This window comes from Takifugu flavidus, chromosome 4 (assembly GCF_003711565.1).
Source record: "Takifugu flavidus isolate HTHZ2018 chromosome 4, ASM371156v2, whole genome shotgun sequence".
Lineage (NCBI taxonomy): Eukaryota > Metazoa > Chordata > Actinopteri > Tetraodontiformes > Tetraodontidae > Takifugu > Takifugu flavidus.
Window position 1 is genome coordinate 1169109 of NC_079523.1, and position 19969 is coordinate 1189077.

Here is a 19969-nt window from a genome sequence, read left to right on the forward strand (position 1 = left end):
GTGGTTAAACATCATTATTTCATCCTGGGCTCATTGGCTGAATGTATATGATGCACTTTGGGCCAAATTTGCTGTTTGCTCACTGCAAGATGGGGGACAAAGTGCAGACGGAGAACTGAGACGCTGTGGTTAAACATCATTATTTCATCCTTGGCTCATTGGCTGAATGTATATGATGCAAAGTGCAACGCTGAAGATCTGATCTGCTTCTAACTGCTCCTATTTAGGTTCACATTGCACTTCCCTTTCAAACAGGACATGTTTGCAAATTTGTTTCCCTGTTTTTAACATCTCGAGTCACTCGCCTGTGATAAAATGCAACGATCCTTTTGATCAAATCGACTAAATAAGTCCCAGTAAGATATATGTGCTGATGTTAGTCACCAGTTTCAGCTCAGCGGCGTGAAGCACAAAGACTCCTGAGGAAGTCACAGCGGCGTTTGCTGCCGTTTTCTGTCTTTACTCTGCAGAAAAGAGGGACAGCAGTGAGAACAGGGGAGTGTCTTGGGTAGAAAACCATTCAGTTGGAGCTGAGGGAAACTTTCCAAATCTCCCCTCCCTTCTGACATTCTTCTGGGCTCAAAGAAGCCCCTGGACAGAAGTGGCCCAAAACTGGCACAAACTGCCTCCAAGTTGCCAGGCGCAGGCACTCGTTAGCGAGGCCAGCACTGTTTGGGCCTCACCTCACTTCCTGGTTTTGACTTGAAGGTTGGAGGATCATTAACCGACGGAGATGCTGTCTACATGTAGCACCACATCACACCGTGTTAGTGTGACACAGAAAAAGGATCGGCCACATTTCCTGTAGTTTTTTTTTTTTTTTAACATAGATTGATATCCTAGTGGTGTGTGCAAAGTAATTTTTATTCATGTTTAGGCTTTGGGTGTATTATGTCAGTCGGAAAGACGGTTGAAGGGGAGCTGTAAGGGTACGCGTGGCTTCTTGGCGAGCCTTTCTGTCGCCGGTAGGGGGCAGTGTGACGCTGTACTTGTCCAACGGACCCTCTTTTTCCAGCAGTTTCTTTGGCTCCCTCATTCGAAGTTGCTGCATTGAACGGAAGTGGCGCCTGTCACCTGTCCCCTTCTTTTCTTGTGTTTTCAACAGCATTCTTCTCTGCTTGCAGGCCTGAGTCCTGTAACATTAGCTGTCTCTACCATCGCTCCTGGAACACTTTGTTCACGTCACGTTCACGTTCAGGAAGGCTTTGTTCTGATATATTTTCTGCTATATTCTGTCATTCTCCCTTTGATAACACAGCTACAATCTGCCATGCAAAGAAATCCCGTCTGTAATGTGATGTCGCTGATGAGATCTTGTTTATTCCATACAGTATCATGTGCTCGGAATCTGCTCTCAGCAGGAATCCTCTTATCCTGAATCCACTTAAGGGTGACCTGTGAGTTTCCCTCCTCCCTGCTGGCATTCCTGCACAGCCCCATGTGGAAGTACTGTACATCCGCAGCAGAAGGAACTCACACACAAGCTCTAAAACTCTTCCATGTCATTGATTTCTAATTAGAAATCTAAATGTTGTCAGAAGAAGAGGGGAAGCATATTTTCCTCTAAGAAACTCTGCTGACTCCAGTAACATTAGGATTAGCACAAGTTAGCATCACTGTCTCTCTTATGTCGTCGGACGTGTCGGGATTAAGAAGATTCACCGCACTTGGAACTTTGCAAAGAGGTTTCAGCCAGTCTCAGCGTGCCAGATCTTTGCTTGGTTCTGGTCCCGTCCAGCTCTGGTCACAGCAGCCTCAGATTCTAAAACTAGACTGAAACTGAGGTAGGTCAGTCTGTCGGGGGGCTGGGTTGAGGAGCAGAGGGTTCGAAGGTGTTCTGGTTGTGGGGGAAGGTGCCAGAACACCTTCAGTGCATTGCCAAGGTACCCTTGAGCAAGGCACCGAACCCATAAATGCTCACATGAGGTGATGAATTGGGGGTATAGACAGGGTCCGTGTGCCCTTATAGGGCTGCTGAAAGGGACAAAGCAGTCAATTGGATTGGCAATGTGGAATCAAAGTTGGTTACACAATCCCAGTGAGACATTAAAATCCTGCCGTGGTGCAAGTCAATGTGTCTGAGCTTGGTGATCATTCAGTGCACTCAGTTTAACATGTAGCATGTTTTAGTTTAGTAATATCTGTGCTCAGCATGTGTGTCTCGTCTCTATCCACCCCTGCTGGGGGGGTAAAACTGGGTGAAGGACTTTAGATGTACGACCATTGGGAAGCAAGAACAAAGGAAAATGTCCATATTAACGCACATTTAAGCTGGTAAATGTCAGGATTCAACCCTGTTCCACATCTCCCAATAAACCATTTACTGGTGAAGTCAGCGTTAGCTGGAGTGAAGGTCAGTCCTCCATCAATGGCTTCTACTCATTTCATGCTTATTTCTTCATCGATTCCTTTGCTGTGGCCAAAGGTCTGACAGCTTTAGAACGCGTTCAGATTTGATCGTGGAGAAAATGTAACAAAGTCTGGTCTAAACTGTGAGTGGCTTCTGTTGTTGCCTGACTCAAAGGAACAATTTCATATCTAACATATTCCATTTATGTATGTCTGTTTAATATTAAGTCAGCCTCTGCGTATGTTATTGTAAAATGAAGGACAGTTTTTGAGTATATGTGACCGGTGTATGCCTGCGTTGTGTTATTTTTGGTGGTTGTGGTGCGTAGAGTAGCCACGGGACAGTTGAACTTTTGGAGGCACTCTCCGTTTAATCTGGTCAAAAATAAAACAGCAAAATTAACATGTGCCGCTATTTGCTGATCCAGCCCAAACTCTTCCCAACACGAGAATTGCAAAAGGGCAAGAAAAACATACCTGGTCAAAAATAAAACAGCAAAATTAACATGTGCCGCTATTTGCTGATCCAGCCCAAACTACAGAGAAGACAACATGGAGTTAGCACCATCGCACCTGTTCACATCAATAAAACACTACATCGGAGCAACATCAGAGCTCAATATAAACTTGACTAGAACTGTAGTGTTATAAGAGTGACAAATTAAGACAAAATAATAACAAAAAGACAAGGGATTACAAAAGATGACTGACCTCCTCCCAACACGAGAATTGCAAAAGGGAAGAGGAAGTCGCGACCCTCGAATTTATACAGGTGCACCAAGGGGGACACACGAAGAAGAAATAAAATACAGACGAAGTGACTGGAGGACCAAGACAGCACAGTAAAACAAACACCAGGTATGTTCAACAATAGTAAACAAAAAGAACAATTTTGTGTGATTATAATACAATATTATATGTCCCTGTTACATATAATCCGTCAGAAAGGCCATCCTGCCTCCTATAACTTATGTAAGTCCTAACTGTCCGCGGTGGTGGATGAGTAATCAGAATCCTCCACAGGATCCGTTAGGACGGTACTGATTCATTCAGGGATTTGAGAGTATTGTTAAATTTAAACTTATATCTCTGCCAACGACCGTAAATAGGTAGTCCTGTAAAAGAGGCTGAGTTCCACACACGTGGGCTGGAAGGAGGGGATTGTGCGCGCCGCAGGGGCCGCGCGCCTTGTGGCTTCCTTGACGGTTGTAGGCGATCACAGAGGAACATCCAGGCAGCCGGGCGGCAGGGGCCAAAGGGACGAGGGTCTGCAGACAGTGGAATTGGGACACGGCGTTGGGAGCCGGCGGAAGTGAGGGTTTAACCATTAACCAGCAGTAACCATTAAGGAAGCGGCGCGGAGCCGCTCCGCATATAAGGCGTGCGCACCGGCGTCCACGCCTCAGCCGGAGTCCGTTGGCAGCAGGCGGAGGATACATGCTGACAGGCGCAGGGGTCCTTCCGAGCAGTGATCGCCTCTTTCAAAGGTACCAGAGACGTTTCAGCTGTTGTTTCGTAACAGAGGGAACACCTGATGTGGCGCTTGTCGAACGGGATCTACCACCCTCTCATTTATCTGCGTCGGTGCGTGGCGGTGCGTGGCGGCACCGGTCTGAGCTGCGGTACCTGTGCTGCGTGTGCGCGTTGATGGGTTAAATAGTGACAGTGGTGCTAGTGGCAGGGGCATGGGCTCCGAGCCGGTGTTGCAAAAGCGCCCCCCCCCCCACCATCCTCCCCTTTAGCCTTCTCTTAAATGAGCAGTAGAACAGAAAAGGAGGACTAATCTATTCAGGCCTGACCAGGGGAGCACTAATTTACGCCTTTGCCATGTTGGGTTCTGGTGGTGTTGGTCCTGACTACTAAACAGAGCACTGTTTCAGGGGGAAAGTGTGTGCGAGAGTGTCGCAACATGCAGACGGAGGATCTGCGCCCCAAATGAGCGACAGACGAACCGGAAGTGGGCAGAATGACTTCCAAAATAAAAACAAGTTTGCCTTTTTCGCGATTTACCTTCCAACAGCCGCGGACGGGTGCTCGGTGTGCTCTAAAATATGCGGTGTTTCATGTGGCGTCTCCAACTTCACCAAACAGGTGATGAATAACACCACGCGCAGTATTTTACCCCCCTCGCCGGTGACGTCATCACTTGATGAGGAGGTCTTTGCACCTTTAAGGTATCTGGTGTTTGATATCAAAATAAAGTTTGAGCTTGTTTTGGGAGCTCTGTTTCCTTTGGAAGGTGTGACAGGAACTGTGGACTGTCTGTCTGCCTGCCTGTCTGCCTGCCTGTCTGTCTGTCTGTCTGTCTGTCTGTCTAGGACTTGTTTCCAGAGGATGTGGCAGCATGTTTGCTATAATGGAATGTTTACAGCCTCTGGAGGAGTTTAAACTGGCTGATCTGCCCTCACATTTATGAATCTGAATACCTGTTTATTCACTTGTTTCTTTTGCATCGATGCCGAAAATGTCTTAAGTTTATCCTAAAAGTTTTAGTTGTTATTTGAAATCATCTTATTTTGATGTTATTGTGATTAATTTGTACTTACACTCAAATTTTGCCTAAATATCTCATTCCAGTGAGATTTAAACAGTTATTTTTTGGCTCATATTATGTCCCTTTTCTACAGGCTTGTTGATAATCAAATTTGAATCACATGCTAAGAAATGAAGAAACATTCTATGTTTGCGTTGGAATTGGAAATAAAGCATATTTAAAATGATTTTTCTGTCTAACATGAGCACTTGTCCTTCTCCAGGGTGACAGATCCCTCTGATGGGAACATCTACAGCCTGTAATCTTACCCTCAGACTGCAAACCTTTAAATATCTCTCTGGATAAAGTGCCAGCAGCCACGTGGTGTAAGGTGAGACATTTCCGAGCAGCGACAGTAACTTTTCACATGACCGCTGTACTGATAGCGTGATCGCTGCCTTTCAGACAGTTGATAGTTTTTCTTTTTCTTACTTTAAACTCTAAAGGACAGCACACGCGTGGCAGCAGGGGATTTCGGGTGAGTCCCCCCCAAGCCTTGTCTTTTCCTTTGTCTTCTGTCTTCGAACCAGTATGCCTTCCAGTTGTGTGGGACTAGCTTGATTACCTTGCAGTGAATGGAGAACATACTGGTCTTGCTTCCGAAGCACCGACAAGAACACGGGCTCTGCAGACGCTCGGCGGCACGTGCCTGGCTGCAGGCTTTCTCCCACCGAGCAGTTTTCCTCTGGGCTTTAATACCGACCCCCGCTCCCTGTTAGCCTCTTTAATGGGATAAATCAATTGGGCTGATCAGGGTCAAAACCAGGTCTGGACAACAATTCCATTCTGACTTCCCCAAAACTGTAAGGTCAAGGAGAGTTGACCTTTTCTTTTCAAGCCCATTGTCTTTCAAAGGCTTCCGCATGGTACTTTGGTCGAAAGAACAAGACAAAGTCCCCGACATCGACATGTCCTCCGGGGACACTGAAATGAAGAAAGAGGGCGGCCCCCTGACCCAGGCCTTCCTCACCTCCAACTGCTCTGTCCACCCCGTCATCCTCACCAAGGCTCCCGAGGAGATGAGTCCAGGGACGGGGCCAGAGTTCGAGCTGACAGAGGTGGCTTCATTTGTGGAGATGAGGGTCAGCGAGACCGGCGAGGATGAGGAGAGGGCAGAGATTGTGGTGGCGATGGACTGCCGGGCAAATGCCAAAGGTCAGCGGGAGGAAGACGCTCTCCTGGAGAACGCAAGTCAGAGCAACGAGAGCGACGACACCAGCATCAACCAGAGCCCAGAACCACCAGCTCCTCTCAAAGAAAGCTCCCTGACCATTGGGCTCCAGGTGGTCTTCCCCTTCCTGCTGGCTGGGTTTGGGACAGTAGCTGCTGGAATGGTTCTGGACATTGTCCAGGTGAGTGACCCCCCCTCTGCCAACACACACGTAGTTTGACTAATTTATTTCAATTCAGTTAAATTCTGGTTCAACCCCAAAATTATTCTGGAAAGTCTAACACTTGGATCAGCAAGTGTGTGTGTGTGTGTGTGTGTTCTGGCCTATATGATGGCGTGGCCTTGGGATGTGTGCGCAGCACAGTTGTGACCCTCCATGGGAGCGATTACATAACATTTACTCCTTTAAGGCCTGCTGGCCTGTACGAGGGCTGGCACATACTGCTCTGTGGATTTTAATGACGTGTCAAATATCCACCTATTTGGACGCCGGTGTATTTAAACAGCAGCAGTAGTTTTTCAGCTGCTCGATCAGCTCCGATTAGAACTGGAAACTAGCTCACCCTTCGTCCTCCCTCTTCTGTCCCGTCCCTGGAGCTGCTGTCCCCCTCTCAGTTGATCTTAGTGTGTGTTTGCAGTGCAGGCCAGGCTCAGGTCATACATTTAAAAAATGCAGCTTTCGATAAAGCCGGGGGGGGTTCACGCAGCCACAAACCCGCTACACACTGTACACAACGGCAGCGCGGCAGGCCCGAGGAAAATTGATTTTTAAAAACAAGCCGGTTTTGTCTTGGCACCAGAAATGAAAGCAGATCGAAGCAAAAGTTGGAAGTGGAGAGAAAACAAAGTGTGGAGTAAAAGCCCCCATTAGCACGTGGTTGGGGATCCTCGCTAAACCAGGAATGCAGAAGTTTGAGGTCATGCTGCCTCAACTTAGGCACCATGCTGCTGCAGTCTCTCCAGTTTCCAAAACAGTCATCACACCAATGTTTTAGAGGTAAGACGGGATAGAGAAGATGTCATGGTGCAGGGCCTCGTCGCTCATTTCACACCAGCACCTCACAGGCTGTCTGAACCTCAGTCCCCTGAGCAAGGTGGGGTTAGTTCTCTGGTTAGTTCTCTGGTTAGTTCTCTGCCACAACAACAGACTTGCCATTGATGCAAACTAAAAAAAACTAATTTGTCTTGATGACAAATGTACAGCTTAAGAACATGTTAATGGAGGACTTGCTGGAGTTCAGTGTTTAACCTAAGAAAGTGGTTTGAGAAATGATTTCCATCTTTATATTTGATATTGATGATGACGTCCTAAATTTTGTTGTGTACTGTATAATGCACACACACATACACACACTGAGTGTGGCCTGATTCCCACTTGAGGTCGGCCCAGTAAAGACTGGTATAGAGATGTGAGACGTCTGCATAGTTGCACTAGACGACCTGGCAACAGAATGACCCAAAACCATCAGTCTCCCGTATTCAGGGCCCAAAACCTCTCAGGCTGACTAACTTGCTTAGACGTTTGGTTACACAATGTTTGTAAAGGTCGGGTCGCGAGTTTCCTGCTCCCAAACGCCAGTTTGCTTAAAATATTCGAAAACTTCAGTTTTCTCCTCTGTGCGGTCAGACTGGAACCAGAGAAACAACAATAAACGTGCGTCTGTCCGCCTGTGGTGAAACTGGTGGAATTGGACACAGCTTCAGCCTCAAAAACCCTCTAAATATACGAGCGCCAGTCAACAGGAAACCAGTCCACAACAGTTTGACATCAGCCAAACTCTGGCTGACCACCAGACACCATTTGGGTGCCACCACATCCACATCTTAAAACCAGAGTGTCGCTTCATAATTCCAACTTCTGTCTGCCTCCACTCATCCAGCAGATCCGCTTTATTTAGAAAGGCAGTCGGAGAGGTCGATGCCCACTTCTCCTCCTCCTCCCACATCTGGAATAAAAAAGGCAACAGCAAAACCAGCGTTGAACTCACGATGTCTCCGTATGATTCCAGCAACGTCTGACTATTTCCACTGTTGGCGGGCGGGACGCTCCATGTTTTTGTTCTCTCAGCCACTCATGTGAATCATTGATAGCGTGTCCGTGCTCAGGTGTTAAGGTCTAACAATATTACAGACAGTCGTTTGGTTAGGGTTGGAATGGTAGAGATGGGGAGGATTAGAGGGTTACGACGCTTTTGTGTCATCTCAAACCCTGGCTAATCTTTTACTCTGTCCAAGATCCAAAGGAATCTTTGTCCCAGCCTGAATATTTCCACTGCTTCTGCTCAGGTTCTTCACATTTTATTCATCTGTCGTGGCGGCAAGAACAGCTCCCATCCCACGATTCCATATTTTTTGATATTTTTTTTTTTTTTTTTAAACTAAAGACTAAACTGTCCTGCAGATTCACTAAGGCCACATTTACACAACAAGGTTCCCAGAATCCAGCGTGAAACAGTTCCCTGTGTAGACGGCCACGTGTGAAAAATGGTCTGAGTGTGCACGGACCACCAATGTGCTGCAGTACTCGTGCCAGGCCAGTAGTTGGCGGTAAAGACAAGAAGCACACGATCGCAACAGTGAACATTTTCAAAACGCCAGCGAGGAGCTCCAAAGTTTTGGAGGTGGGACGATGGCGAGGTGGTGTTGATTTTAGGAACAACCCTGAACTGTAAAAGTAAGAAATAAATACTTGCTGAGGATCTTGATTGAGAGCCGGACTTCTTCTGCTCCCAAAGTTCTTCTTCTATGCTCACATATAGTCCAGGACCACTCGTACGAGCTCGGTTGCCTGCAGCTGGAGCGCACATACCCGAAATCACTGCAAACGCTCTGCTTTGCGTTTACGCAACTGTTGTTGGGTAAACACCCACTTTGGAGCTCGGGTTCGTATCGCTCCAGTTTCAGGCATCCCGGTGGACAGCCCAAAGGGAACGAAAGTTTTGCTTTTTCACCCAAAAGCGTTCTTGTGTAAACGGGGCCTAAGTTGAATCAACGTCCCAGAGCATCAGAAGAGAATCTCCACTGTGTTGGGGTCACTAAAGGTCGCTGGTTGTGTTTGCTGTTACCCTTTTTATTCCTCGCCGTTGCCTTGTGCAGGTGCAGGACCCACAGGGCACCTAAATATCCCATATATGTCTGATAGGAGGCGACGAGGCCGCTGGCCTTCATAGGCCGCTCCAGAGCACTGAAAGCACCTGATATTCTTCCTGTGATGCCGCCAGAGTTCTGCTCGGGTTCGGGTTCTGCTTCACTCGGAGCCACAAGTACAGTGACCACAAATTAAAAGGGGGCCGTGTTACTCAACTGGGCAACTTGACCCTTTTTCAACTTACATACCAGAGCTCCTATAGGTCTGTACACAGAGGTACTGGAGTTGTCCAGTAGAGTTCTTAGAACCGAGGGGGCGGCCGTGAGTAGGGGGGCTTTCCTGGCTGGGGTCCAGCGCTCCATGGAGACAACAACATATATCACCGCAGGGGAGGCAAAGAGGGGAGATGAGTGAGACAGAAGTAGAGAGGCAGAAAGCTTGAAAACATGCGGCTGGGTAAGAAGAGAAGAGTGCTCGCAGAGGTGCTCGCGAGGCTGCTGGGCTGGCAGACGGCACCGGGCCAAGCCGGGAGGCTGGCTGTTCGCTAGGAGCTCTGTTGGCTTGTGGACAGCAGGGGGGTTTAATGCCGCACCTCTTCGCGCTACACAAATGTAACTGTTCACAACGCTCTCCAACTGCCGGCTCTGTCCTCACACGTCCGTTGTCACATTTGTAGCACGAGCATTAGCTTCTCTCTTTATCTCCGTCCTCTCTCTCTTTCTGCTTCCACCTCACAGAATATTGATTCGGCTCCGCGAAGCCAAGGCTTTAAAGACCGGGAGGCCTTTGGGAGCTCAGCGCTACCTTTTATTGCAGATCAATCTCTCGGCTTTAGTGCTGGTAGCTCACAACAGACCGCAAATGTGCAATTAGCATGAGCAGAAAAGGAAGATTCATCACAGGTGCGAGCCCAGGGAGCCTGGTAAACCCACCAGTTCAGGGCACATTAGAAGGGGCCTTTCAGGGATGTGACATAACAGCACCAACTCAAATCATTAGGGACCACATGCTGCACGCCAACTCTGACAAAGTTCCCCATTAGCTTTTACTTTGCTACCGAGCGTTGCAGGTGAAAAGGAGGATGAACAGATGTGAGAGCGAGGCCACGACATTGTTCTGTCCAACACTATGAAGACCGTTAGCAAGCAAGCAAAGGGAGGTGGGTCGAAACCAAAGAATCAACAGGTCGCCGCTGTACCCTTGTTAATGTGGAGGATTACTAATGTGATACAGGGTGTGAAGGGTCTTGCAGGTGCGAGGGCTCCAGTCATTATTAAAGGCCACAGAGTGGTGCTGCTGCCAGCTCAAGTGCTCCATGATCCCGCTGTGATGTGGTTCTGATCTTACCTGCTCGACTTTGCAGCACTGGCCCGTGTTTAAGGAGGTGACGGAGGTGTTCATCCTGGTTCCGGCACTGCTGGGTCTCAAAGGCAACCTGGAGATGACGCTGGCCTCCAGACTGTCAACAGCGGTAAGACCTTTGTGTGTTTTACTCCTATTAAAGATCATTTGAAGGTCTCGACTCTCCGGTCAAATGATTCTATCACTTCACTTGTTTACAAACCCCCTCAGTTTAGCCTTTGCAGGATGTTTTGCTGCACTATTGTTTCTGCTATCTGTCCTTGTGTGAAACGTTTCCACTTATCTCACCGCCTGACGTTAGTTGTGAAAACCGATTGTTCCTGAAGTCAGAGGTCACGGTGCCGAATGTGACCCAGGTTTCGGGCAAACTGATTGCAACATTCTCCTTTTCTTTGTTTGGAAAATTCCCAAGGACTCATCCAGCAGTTGTTGACTTATTTGTCTCTACTGGTTTGGATTCACTTGGATGTGACGTGTTGCTGTATCACAGTAAAGAATAAAGCATAAAATGGGACTTTAGTTGGTACAATTTAACTGTTAATTGAAGAAAAACAAATAAGATCCTTCAGAAAATTAAAGGTGTATATAAAGGAAGTTTAAGGACAACTACTAATGTTATCTTTTGCTCCTTGGCCATAATGTCAGTCTGAGCGCAACATTGTCCGTTGTGTATTCTTTGGGGGGGCGTCGGTAACCTTTGGCCATTGTAAACTTGATATTTGCTGCAGCTATGGTATGGAAACGCAGAGATTTAGACCATTATTGCACCAATCCCACATTCTTTCCATTGGATTGAGGGAAAAATTATGAAGCGGATTAACGCAGCTATCAGTGTCTCGCCGTGCACGGAGATCTCAGCCACGTTGTTTTGAAGAACAGCAACTCTAGTTTTGGAGCTTTCACAAAAGAGAAATCTAATGCCCGATATTTGGTCATTTAAAAACATAAACAATTACATACATGGAAGAAATCTAGTGAAAAGTTAGAGGGGTTAAGATGCCCTCCATGATAGTTTACTATTAAATATATAAACCTATATAATACCAACAAAAGAGACGCCTTTATGAGCAACTTTGGTAAGATGAAAGCCGATGACCTGTGTAATCAGTAATCGGCGTTTCTGTTTACATTTGTGATATCGATTTGCCATAAAAGCCTCTCGCATCAGCACAGAATCTGCCCCAGAGGTATTACTGTCAGCTCTTTGCAGGCTGGTCCCAGCGGGACCACCTTTCTTCCCATGCCATTGCTAATAATGAGCAGATTAGGACCACTGTAAGTTTCCTAATGCGCTTATTACTGGAAAAAAAATAATGTAATCCCTTGTGCTGGCTGACGGTGGGAGTTTTCAATTCACATGATTGTTTCCTTTGGTCCCCTTTGAGCCTCTGACAGAAAAGAAGCTTGTCCTACTTTAACTGCAGGTTTTTTCCTTCTTGAAGATTTTAATTTTTTCTGTTCTGTCCATGATGATTGAGGCTAATTACGAGTATTTAGTTGAATGGGTGAGGGTTCCTGTGTCGTCAGCTCTTATAAGAACCTGCTTTTTAACATATAGACCTACATGTTTGGGGTATTTTGGTTCCTCCAGTGGATAAATCTTATCCAAAAACAAGTCCAGGAGCAGCTAGAACCTTTAATAACACTAAACCAGACTTGGCCATTAGTTCTCCATGATGTCCAAACGGAGATAATCTGCCTCTAATGTCCGTTATGTCATCTCTGAATCACGTTTTCACGTCCTCTGTGTCTTTGTGACGTTCCCACTCACAAGGACTCGTGAAAACATTCAGCGTCAGATGTTTGGTGGTCTCTCGTCCATCCTCCCGTCACAGTCGGTAAACGTGCGGTGGACATGCCGATGAGCAGCAGGTGGCACTTTCTGCGCAGCTCTGAAGTCCAGAATCAGGAGGATTCTGCAAGATTAACAAGTCCTGTTGGGGCAAATGAAACGGGAGAATATTGAAAATATGAAAATCAGCTGGAGGGCATCATGGGAAATGGAGGCCAGCAGCCTGGTGGAATGTAAGGCGAGCCTTTCTCAACACGGGACCACGCGGAAGCAAAATGAAGTGCTGCAATGTTCTCGAGCCGATTGGACACAGCCCTGTGGAGGCTGATTATCTGAGCAGGACAGGGGAGCACGGAGCGTGTACAGGGCCGGAAAATGGGCTGATGTAGGCCCGTAGCTCCTAATCCCAATCCCAATCCCAATCCCATCAGGCTGTGGCCTGTCTGTTCCAGAGGGCTGACACTGTGGATTGGTCCCGTGCTTAATCCTGAGTGAGGCTGCAGACACCTGTTCTAATGTTCACGGGCACAAACAGGCAGGAATAGACGTGCAGGCACGAGGAGCACGTGCACACGGCACAGAGGGGCCAGAGCTGGAGCGCACCCGGAACCTTCTCTCCGTCTGTTTCCTTCTAGAATAAAATCCGAGTTTTCAACAGTCACACGGAATTCCAACATTTACCCAGAATTCAACACTGAAACGTTTCTGCCTCGATTGTTCCGCTACCGACGTTTGTGGTGCCGCTTACCTCCAGAACCAGTGATGGTCAAAGCCGTCAGCCCGCCGCTGTTTGTTTTACTCCTTTGTTTTCCAGGCGTGAGTGTGGAGACCCTCACACACGGACTTGTACGTGTTTTGATGTGTCCAGATGTTTTGCTTTCCGCTGCAGATGTGAATGTTAAATACGGAAGAAGAGGAGATCCTTTGTTATGGTCCCCTCGCAGTGAATGAGCACTCGTGTGTGTGTGTGTGTGTGTGTGTGTGTGTGTGTGTGTGTGTGTGTGTGTGTGTGTGTGTGTGTGTGTGTGTGTGTGTGTGTGTGTGTGTGTGTGTGTGTGTGTGTGTGTGTGTGTGTGTGTGTGTGTGTGTGTGTGTGTCTCATCAGAACAATCAGATGACAGTTTTCTAGACAAAGACAGTTTCATCTGATGCCCCACTCACTCACACACTCTACAGCCAAACTCTACTCATCTCATGTCTCTGTCACTCTCACACACACACACTCACACACACCCCCCACACACATATACACATAGAAAGAGACTTGTTGACCTTATGTACCCTTGTCTCTCCTTTCAGGCTAATATTGGTCAAATGGACACGGCCAAGGACATGTGGAAGATGATCATGGGGAACTTGGCTCTCATTCAGGTAACTGAAGCTCATCTGAGGACGAACCACACGTGCACTTAGAGTAAGACGTCAGGTTCATTACGAAATGAGGCAACACGCCGCAGGTTTCAGGTCAGAATAGTAGAAAACTCCATGTCCTGCGTGACCCTTTCAACGGGCATTGATCTAGTAGTGGGAATTACTGGTTTGTGATTTACAGGATGTTCCAGGAATCAAGTTACTGGACACACTGGGAACGTTGTGGTCAAAGTTGCCCCATATGTACAGTAAACATCAGAGGAGTCAGCAGGTGCATGCCTTTATGGAGCCGTGGCATGTGAACATCCCTAAATTAGCTCGATATTTAATTGGAGTTTGGTTTTTGAACTGGGCCTGTGGTTACGTAATGTTTGAGTCCACAGTTCCTGGGTTCGGGTTGTGTGTGCAGACCTGTGCCTTTGAAGTGTTCGCTTTAGACTGGGATTATTATTTCATGTGAGGGTCATTTGTCTCTCAGTGATACTGAATTTCTGCAAGTTGCTGAAATAGGACAAGTTAGAGCCGATCAAACCGTCAATCACTCTGGAGTTGCAACTAAATGTATTCTGTTTTTTAAGGTATGTGGAGCATTGCTGCCTCAGCAACACTGAGAATTCCTCTTGAATGCTCCAGGCTGTAAATATCAGGCCTCTTTGCTCCAAGACCTCTTATATTTCTAGTCTAGAGGGAACCAATTAAAACCTAAAAACCTGCATACGGAAGACTTGATGCTGTTGAATCATCACCCCTTTGCTTTGCAGCCTCCCCACTCTGGAATGATCATGTGTGTGTGTGTGTGTGTGTGTGTGGTGTGTGTGTGTGTGTGTGTGGTGTGTGTGTGTGTGTGTGTGTCTGTCATCAGAACAATCAGATGACAGTTTTCTAGACAAAGACAGTTTCATCTGATGCCCCACTCACTCACACACTCTACAGCCAAACTCTACTCATCTCATGTCTCTGTCACTCTCACACACACACACACTCACACACACCCCCCACACACATATACACATAGAAAGAGACTTGTTGACCTTATGTACCCTTGTCTCTCCTTTCAGGCTAATATTGGTCAAATGGACACGGCCAAGGACATGTGGAAGATGATCATGGGGAACTTGGCTCTCATTCAGGTAACTGAAGCTCATCTGAGGACGAACCACACGTGCACTTAGAGTAAGACGTCAGGTTCATTACGAAATGAGGCAACACGCCGCAGGTTTCAGGTCAGAATAGTAGAAAACTCCATGTCCTGCGTGACCCTTTCAACGGGCATTGATCTAGTAGTGGGAATTACTGGTTTGTGATTTACAGGATGTTCCAGGAATCAAGTTACTGGACACACTGGGAACGTTGTGGTCAAAGTTGCCCCATATGTACAGTAAACATCAGAGGAGTCAGCAGGTGCATGCCTTTATGGAGCCGTGGCATGTGAACATCCCTAAATTAGCTCGATATTTAATTGGAGTTTGGTTTTTGAACTGGGCCTGTGGTTACGTAATGTTTGAGTCCACAGTTCCTGGGTTCGGGTTGTGTGTGCAGACCTGTGCCTTTGAAGTGTTCGCTTTAGACTGGGATTATTATTTCATGTGAGGGTCATTTGTCTCTCAGCGATACTGAATTTCTGCAAGTTGCTGAAATAGGACAAGTTAGAGCCGATCAAACCGTCAATCACTCTGGAGTTGCAACTAAATGTATTCTGTTTTTTAAGGTATGTGGAGCATTGCTGCCTCAGCAACACTGAGAATTCCTCTTGAATGCTCCAGGCTGTAAATATCAGGCCTCTTTGCTCCAAGACCTCTTATATTTCTAGTCTAGAGGGAACCAATTAAAACCTAAAAACCTGCATACGGAAGACTTGATGCTGTTGAATCATCACCCCTTTGCTTTGCAGCCTCCCCACTCTGGAATGATCATGTGTGTGTGTGTGTGTGTGTGTGTGTGCTCAGGTCCAGGCTACAGTGGTGGGGTTCCTTGCCTCCATCGCGGCTGTGATCTTCAGCTGGATTCCAGAGGGACACTTCCGGCTGGGCCATGCTGTGCTGCTGTGTGCCTCTAGTGTTGCTACTGCATTTATTGCCTCTCTGCTGCTAGGTGAGATGGGGCAAACGGACTGGACGCTTGTTGGTCAGCTCACTTTGGCTCTGATGGGTGAAATTCTAAGGTTTAACTGACACTTCGCAGGACTCATCATGATCGGCGTGATTATCGCATCCAGAAAAATCGGCATCAACCCTGACAACGTGGCCACGCCCATCGCTGCCAGCCTGGGAGACTTGATCACCCTGTCCCTCCTCGCAGGCATCTCCACAGGCCTGTACAAGGAACTAGGTACTGGAGATCCGACACTAAGATCTGCATTCTCTAATTTGCTTAACTAAAACACTGGTAGTTACTGGGTAATCTGGGCTTTATGTGACGTTTCAGACGTACAGAGGGACACATAACTCGTTAACATGTGATTTATGGTTGGTAGTTTGGCTCCTCTGTCGCTGTGTTCTGTTAGTGGTGGGGTGATATCGCCATCTAGAGGCTAGATACGCAATTACCCCGGTTAATGCCGAATATTAAGCAATTAAAACAGTTACGGATTTTGGGTCAAATCTGTTCCATGAAGGAGTCTGTTGTCTGAACCCACCATTTTTCCTCCCCACTCAGAATATAATGACTATGCCAGCCCACTGGTGTGTGCGGTTTTCGTGGCGTTGTGCCCCCTGTGGGTGCTGATAGCCAGGAAGATCCCCTCCACCAGAGAACTCCTCTATTCTGGCTGGGAGCCTGTCATCATTGCCATGGCCATCAGCAGGTAAACACTGAGGGACTGCACCTATATTTCTCTTTTCTACTCAGCCCCATATAATTTTATATTCCACCACTACCAGGAACTAAATGGTTCACTCTGAAAATATTGTGCACTTCTGAAGTCCTTCTACACCCACGTCACCGGTCGTCTGGTTTTTGTCTTCTAGTGTTGGTGGTTTAATCCTCGACAAGACCGTCACCAACCCGAACTTTGTTGGCATGGCTGTCTTTACACCAGTCATCAATGGTAAGGTCATACCGGAGGAGGCGCGGCAACAGCGCCCCCTGGCGACCGCTGTCATTAACGCGACTGTTGTGTGTTCGGACTGCAGTTTGATGCCGCTTTATACTGCTTTTTAAACCGCATCTGCTGAAGTAGAAAGTAAATCGAGAAGGGTTACATGTTAAATTCGGTCTAAATATTCCCCCGACTGCTCCGGAAGCTCGCCGACATTCTGCTGATGACAGTTCGTGTCTTTCAGGTGTTGGAGGGAACTTGGTTGCAGTTCAAGCCAGTCGAATCTCCACCTATCTGCACATCAACGGTGTCCCCATGGGGGACCCCAACCCCACCTCCAGGAAGTGCCCCACACCCTGCACCTCCTTCTTTGGCTCCTGTAAGTTGATGACAGTGTTGGCATCATTGGGGAACATATTCATCTCTAGCTCTAGGAAGCCAGTCTCTCCTGACTCTGGGGCCTTTAGAGCGACCCTCTTGTTAAATGTCTTTGTCATTCAAGCAGCTTTATTTTCTCCCCCAGCTCTGAACGCACGGTCGGCCCGGGTGCTGTTCCTGCTGGTTGCCCCGGGACACCTCATCTTCCTCTACACCATCAACTCCCTGAGAGGGGGCCACACCACCCTGACACCCGTCTTCATTAGCTTCTACCTGGCTGCTGCACTACTGCAGGTACTCGTCATCTAGCAGAACCTTTTTGAGAACGCTCAATGGTTTGCTGTGATTTTCCTGCACCAACGTGCCGATCTGCTTCATTCAGGTGATGATCCTCCTCTACATGGCGGACTGGATGGTTCACTGGATGTGGGGCCGAGGCATGGACCCTGACAACTTCTCCATCCCCTACCTGACCGCTCTGGGTGACCTGCTGGGGACCGGCTTCCTCGCCCTCTGCTTCCACATGCGCTGGTTTATCGGAGACAGAGACCCGATCCCGGGAAACTGACCCCGCGCACAGCACCTGTCACGAAAGAATCAAATGGTCTGCAAACGGTTGTGAATCCCTGGAAATGATCTGAAAGTGGATGTTGTGTTAGAGACGAGGGCGCAGATTTCTGGTCTAGTGCGTTTTCGTCCACGGCAGCAGGATGGTGTCTCCACCTCAGATACTCACATGACTCCTCCTGATGGACCCCCCCCCCCCCCCCTTTACTCACTCACTTTTACTCACTTTCACTATTCCTCTTACTGCAGATGGTGATTATCTGTGATTAATCAACATTTCCCATGTGTACAGGGCTAATTCTCATTAATTCTAATGGGAATCTTTCATGTTATAACGCTTGAAATAAGACATTGACAGCAAAAATGTTTAAAAACAGGCCAAGAGTGCTTCTTCACCACGTGCTCTATCAGATATCCTAAATGGATGTTAAATAGAAGCTCATACATACCTATATATGTACGTATATACGCATATATAGGTATGTATACATATATTCCCCCCACACCGAAACGAGACTCGGTGATCTTCCAAATGAAACGCGCAGCACTTAGAAAATAGGAGGAGCAGCTGCTGACTGAAGGTTTTATGTTGTTTTAGATACAAAAAAATTGGAAACTAGCTGAGAATGATGTCTCTGGAGGGCGTGCCTTTACTGAGTTTATGGAAAGTATAAGTCAAATGTTGGTTTAAACCAAGTGCGCACACACACACACACACACACACACACACACACACACACACACACACACAGAATAACAAGGCTCAACTGCAACACTGAGTCTTTTTTCAGAGCTTAATTGGAGCATCTTCCTGACTCAACTGGTCAAAATCCTGTGATGTTGTGATTGGGGCCAGCAGAGTGCATGTGCAGGTCGCGCGCGTGAACGTGCAAAACTTGATCATCTCTTGGGTTGATTTTTTTTTTTTTAATGTGTTGATTCATTTGTGATTCTTTTTTGTTCTATTCCTATTTTCCTCTCTGCAATCTTTTTAACTCTCAAAGGTGATTGTTTGGTTGTTTTGATGATTAAATTGTGTAAATGTCCAAGTAACGACGGGGCAACTTTTCCACAGTCAAACTCACGATGTACTGTAATCTGCAAACCTGACAGCAGAGGGCGACGCAGGGATTGTTTCACTGTACCTTCTCAGAGCATCTTTCTGCACATGTTGATGTGTCGTCTCTTCTTCTGAAGCTGCGTCCTTCCGTCAGTCTGTCTGCTCCACTGGTGCCAGCATTCTGCCTCTGTGTACAAGGAGAGTTGTGAATACTTCTATAAGGGGGCGAGCAGTGCTTTGTCTATTTATTTTTAGATGCACAAGAAGAAAAAGAAAAGAAAATGAAAAAGCTGTACATACTATATTTATTCTATATATAAGGAGGTTTATTTGTCATTTCAGTTTGGCTCTGTTTCACCATGTCAATGTCTTTTCTTTTTTTTGCTTCGTGAAACGCCAGTAGAGGTTTTTCATGCGCGCCGCCGTTGCGGAGCGGCGCCCGGAACAGTGCCTAATCCCAATCTTTATGCGCCTTACACACATGCACCCTGTCCCCCCACAGGGGAGGCGTGATGGTAAAACACAGAAAGGCCTTAACCCGTCAGAGCCAAGCTTAACTCGGAGTAACCAATCTTGATGTAGCTTCATCACAGAGTAGCATCTCTTTAATTAGCTTTGATTAATAAAAAGATGTACAATAAGCTGATCATGATGTCAATACAATAATGATTTTATATGCAACAGTGCAGAGGGCGGCTGGGACACGTACATGCATCTTCTCTCTTCAGTCTGCATTGTTTGGAGGCTGAAGAAGCTGGTCGGGGAGGGGATTTTAAAATATTACTTGGGGGCTTTGCACAACTTCTGTATCTGATTTTGGATGTGGGTGTGTGTCGGAGCTAGCCACGCCCACCCGCCGCTGCGTTAACCTCAGTTCTTCAAGCCCCAGAACTCACAGGGGACCACGATGATCATCGCCCAGCCTGTCAGTCCCAGTCTGTGAGAGACTGGGGTCAAAGCTGTGTTACTGGTGCTGAGATCTTTGTGTTCTCTGTCCGTTCTTCTGTCTGTAAAAGCCCCCCCCCCCCCCACCCCCCCTTCCTGGTAAAACTGAGGGAAGGTGCTCTTCCTGCAGGACTTTGTAAATTGCTGGAAATAAAGAACTATATTATTTCATACCACACTGATGTTCTCTGTGTTTTACTGTAATCGATCTCTGGGTTTGGGTTTTCTCAGGAACATCATCCCCAGCTCGTCTTGTTGCTATTGTGTTTTGCCACTTGCCAAAATGTTACAAATTGGATGTTTCGGTGCATAAAAG

At 47.2% G+C, this 19969-nt stretch overlaps 1 protein-coding gene across 4 annotated transcripts; it reads left to right on the plus strand.

Annotated features, from left to right (window-relative positions):
• The first annotated feature begins 3487 nt into the window (after positions 1-3487).
• Positions 3488-19831, plus strand: slc41a1 (solute carrier family 41 member 1). Of its 4 annotated transcripts, none has more exons than XM_057031610.1 (13): positions 3488-3836; positions 5106-5213; positions 5329-5648; positions 5738-6234; positions 10505-10612; positions 14725-14796; positions 15613-15757; positions 15848-15994; positions 16322-16469; positions 16633-16712; positions 16948-17082; positions 17227-17375; positions 17464-19831. In XM_057031610.1, exons 4-13 carry the CDS (start codon positions 5746-5748, stop codon positions 17647-17649), a joined length of 1659 nt encoding a protein of 552 aa, XP_056887590.1. In that variant the 5' UTR covers positions 3488-3836; positions 5106-5213; positions 5329-5648; positions 5738-5745; the 3' UTR covers positions 17650-19831. The 4 variants fall into 4 exon arrangements, with proteins under 4 accessions (XP_056887590.1, XP_056887592.1, XP_056887589.1 ...); XM_057031612.1 differs by having other exon boundaries at positions 5329-5360; XM_057031611.1 differs by having other exon boundaries at positions 3489-3836; positions 5329-5360; positions 5455-6234.
• The last annotated feature ends 138 nt before the right edge of the window (positions 19832-19969 follow it).

What these genes read in the sequence shown, in the direction of transcription:
- slc41a1 (XM_057031609.1), top strand. Translation starts at nt 5,746, where the DNA reads ATGGTACTTTGGTCGAAAGAACAAGACAAAGTCCCCGACATCGACATG. An exon ending in AGGCCTGTACAAGGAACTAG is followed by an intron (nt 15,995 to 16,321) that starts GTACTGGAGATC and finishes CTCCCCACTCAG; the next exon opens with AATATAATGACTATGCCAGC. An exon ending in ATTGCCATGGCCATCAGCAG is followed by an intron (nt 16,470 to 16,632) that starts GTAAACACTGAG and finishes TTTGTCTTCTAG; the next exon opens with TGTTGGTGGTTTAATCCTCG.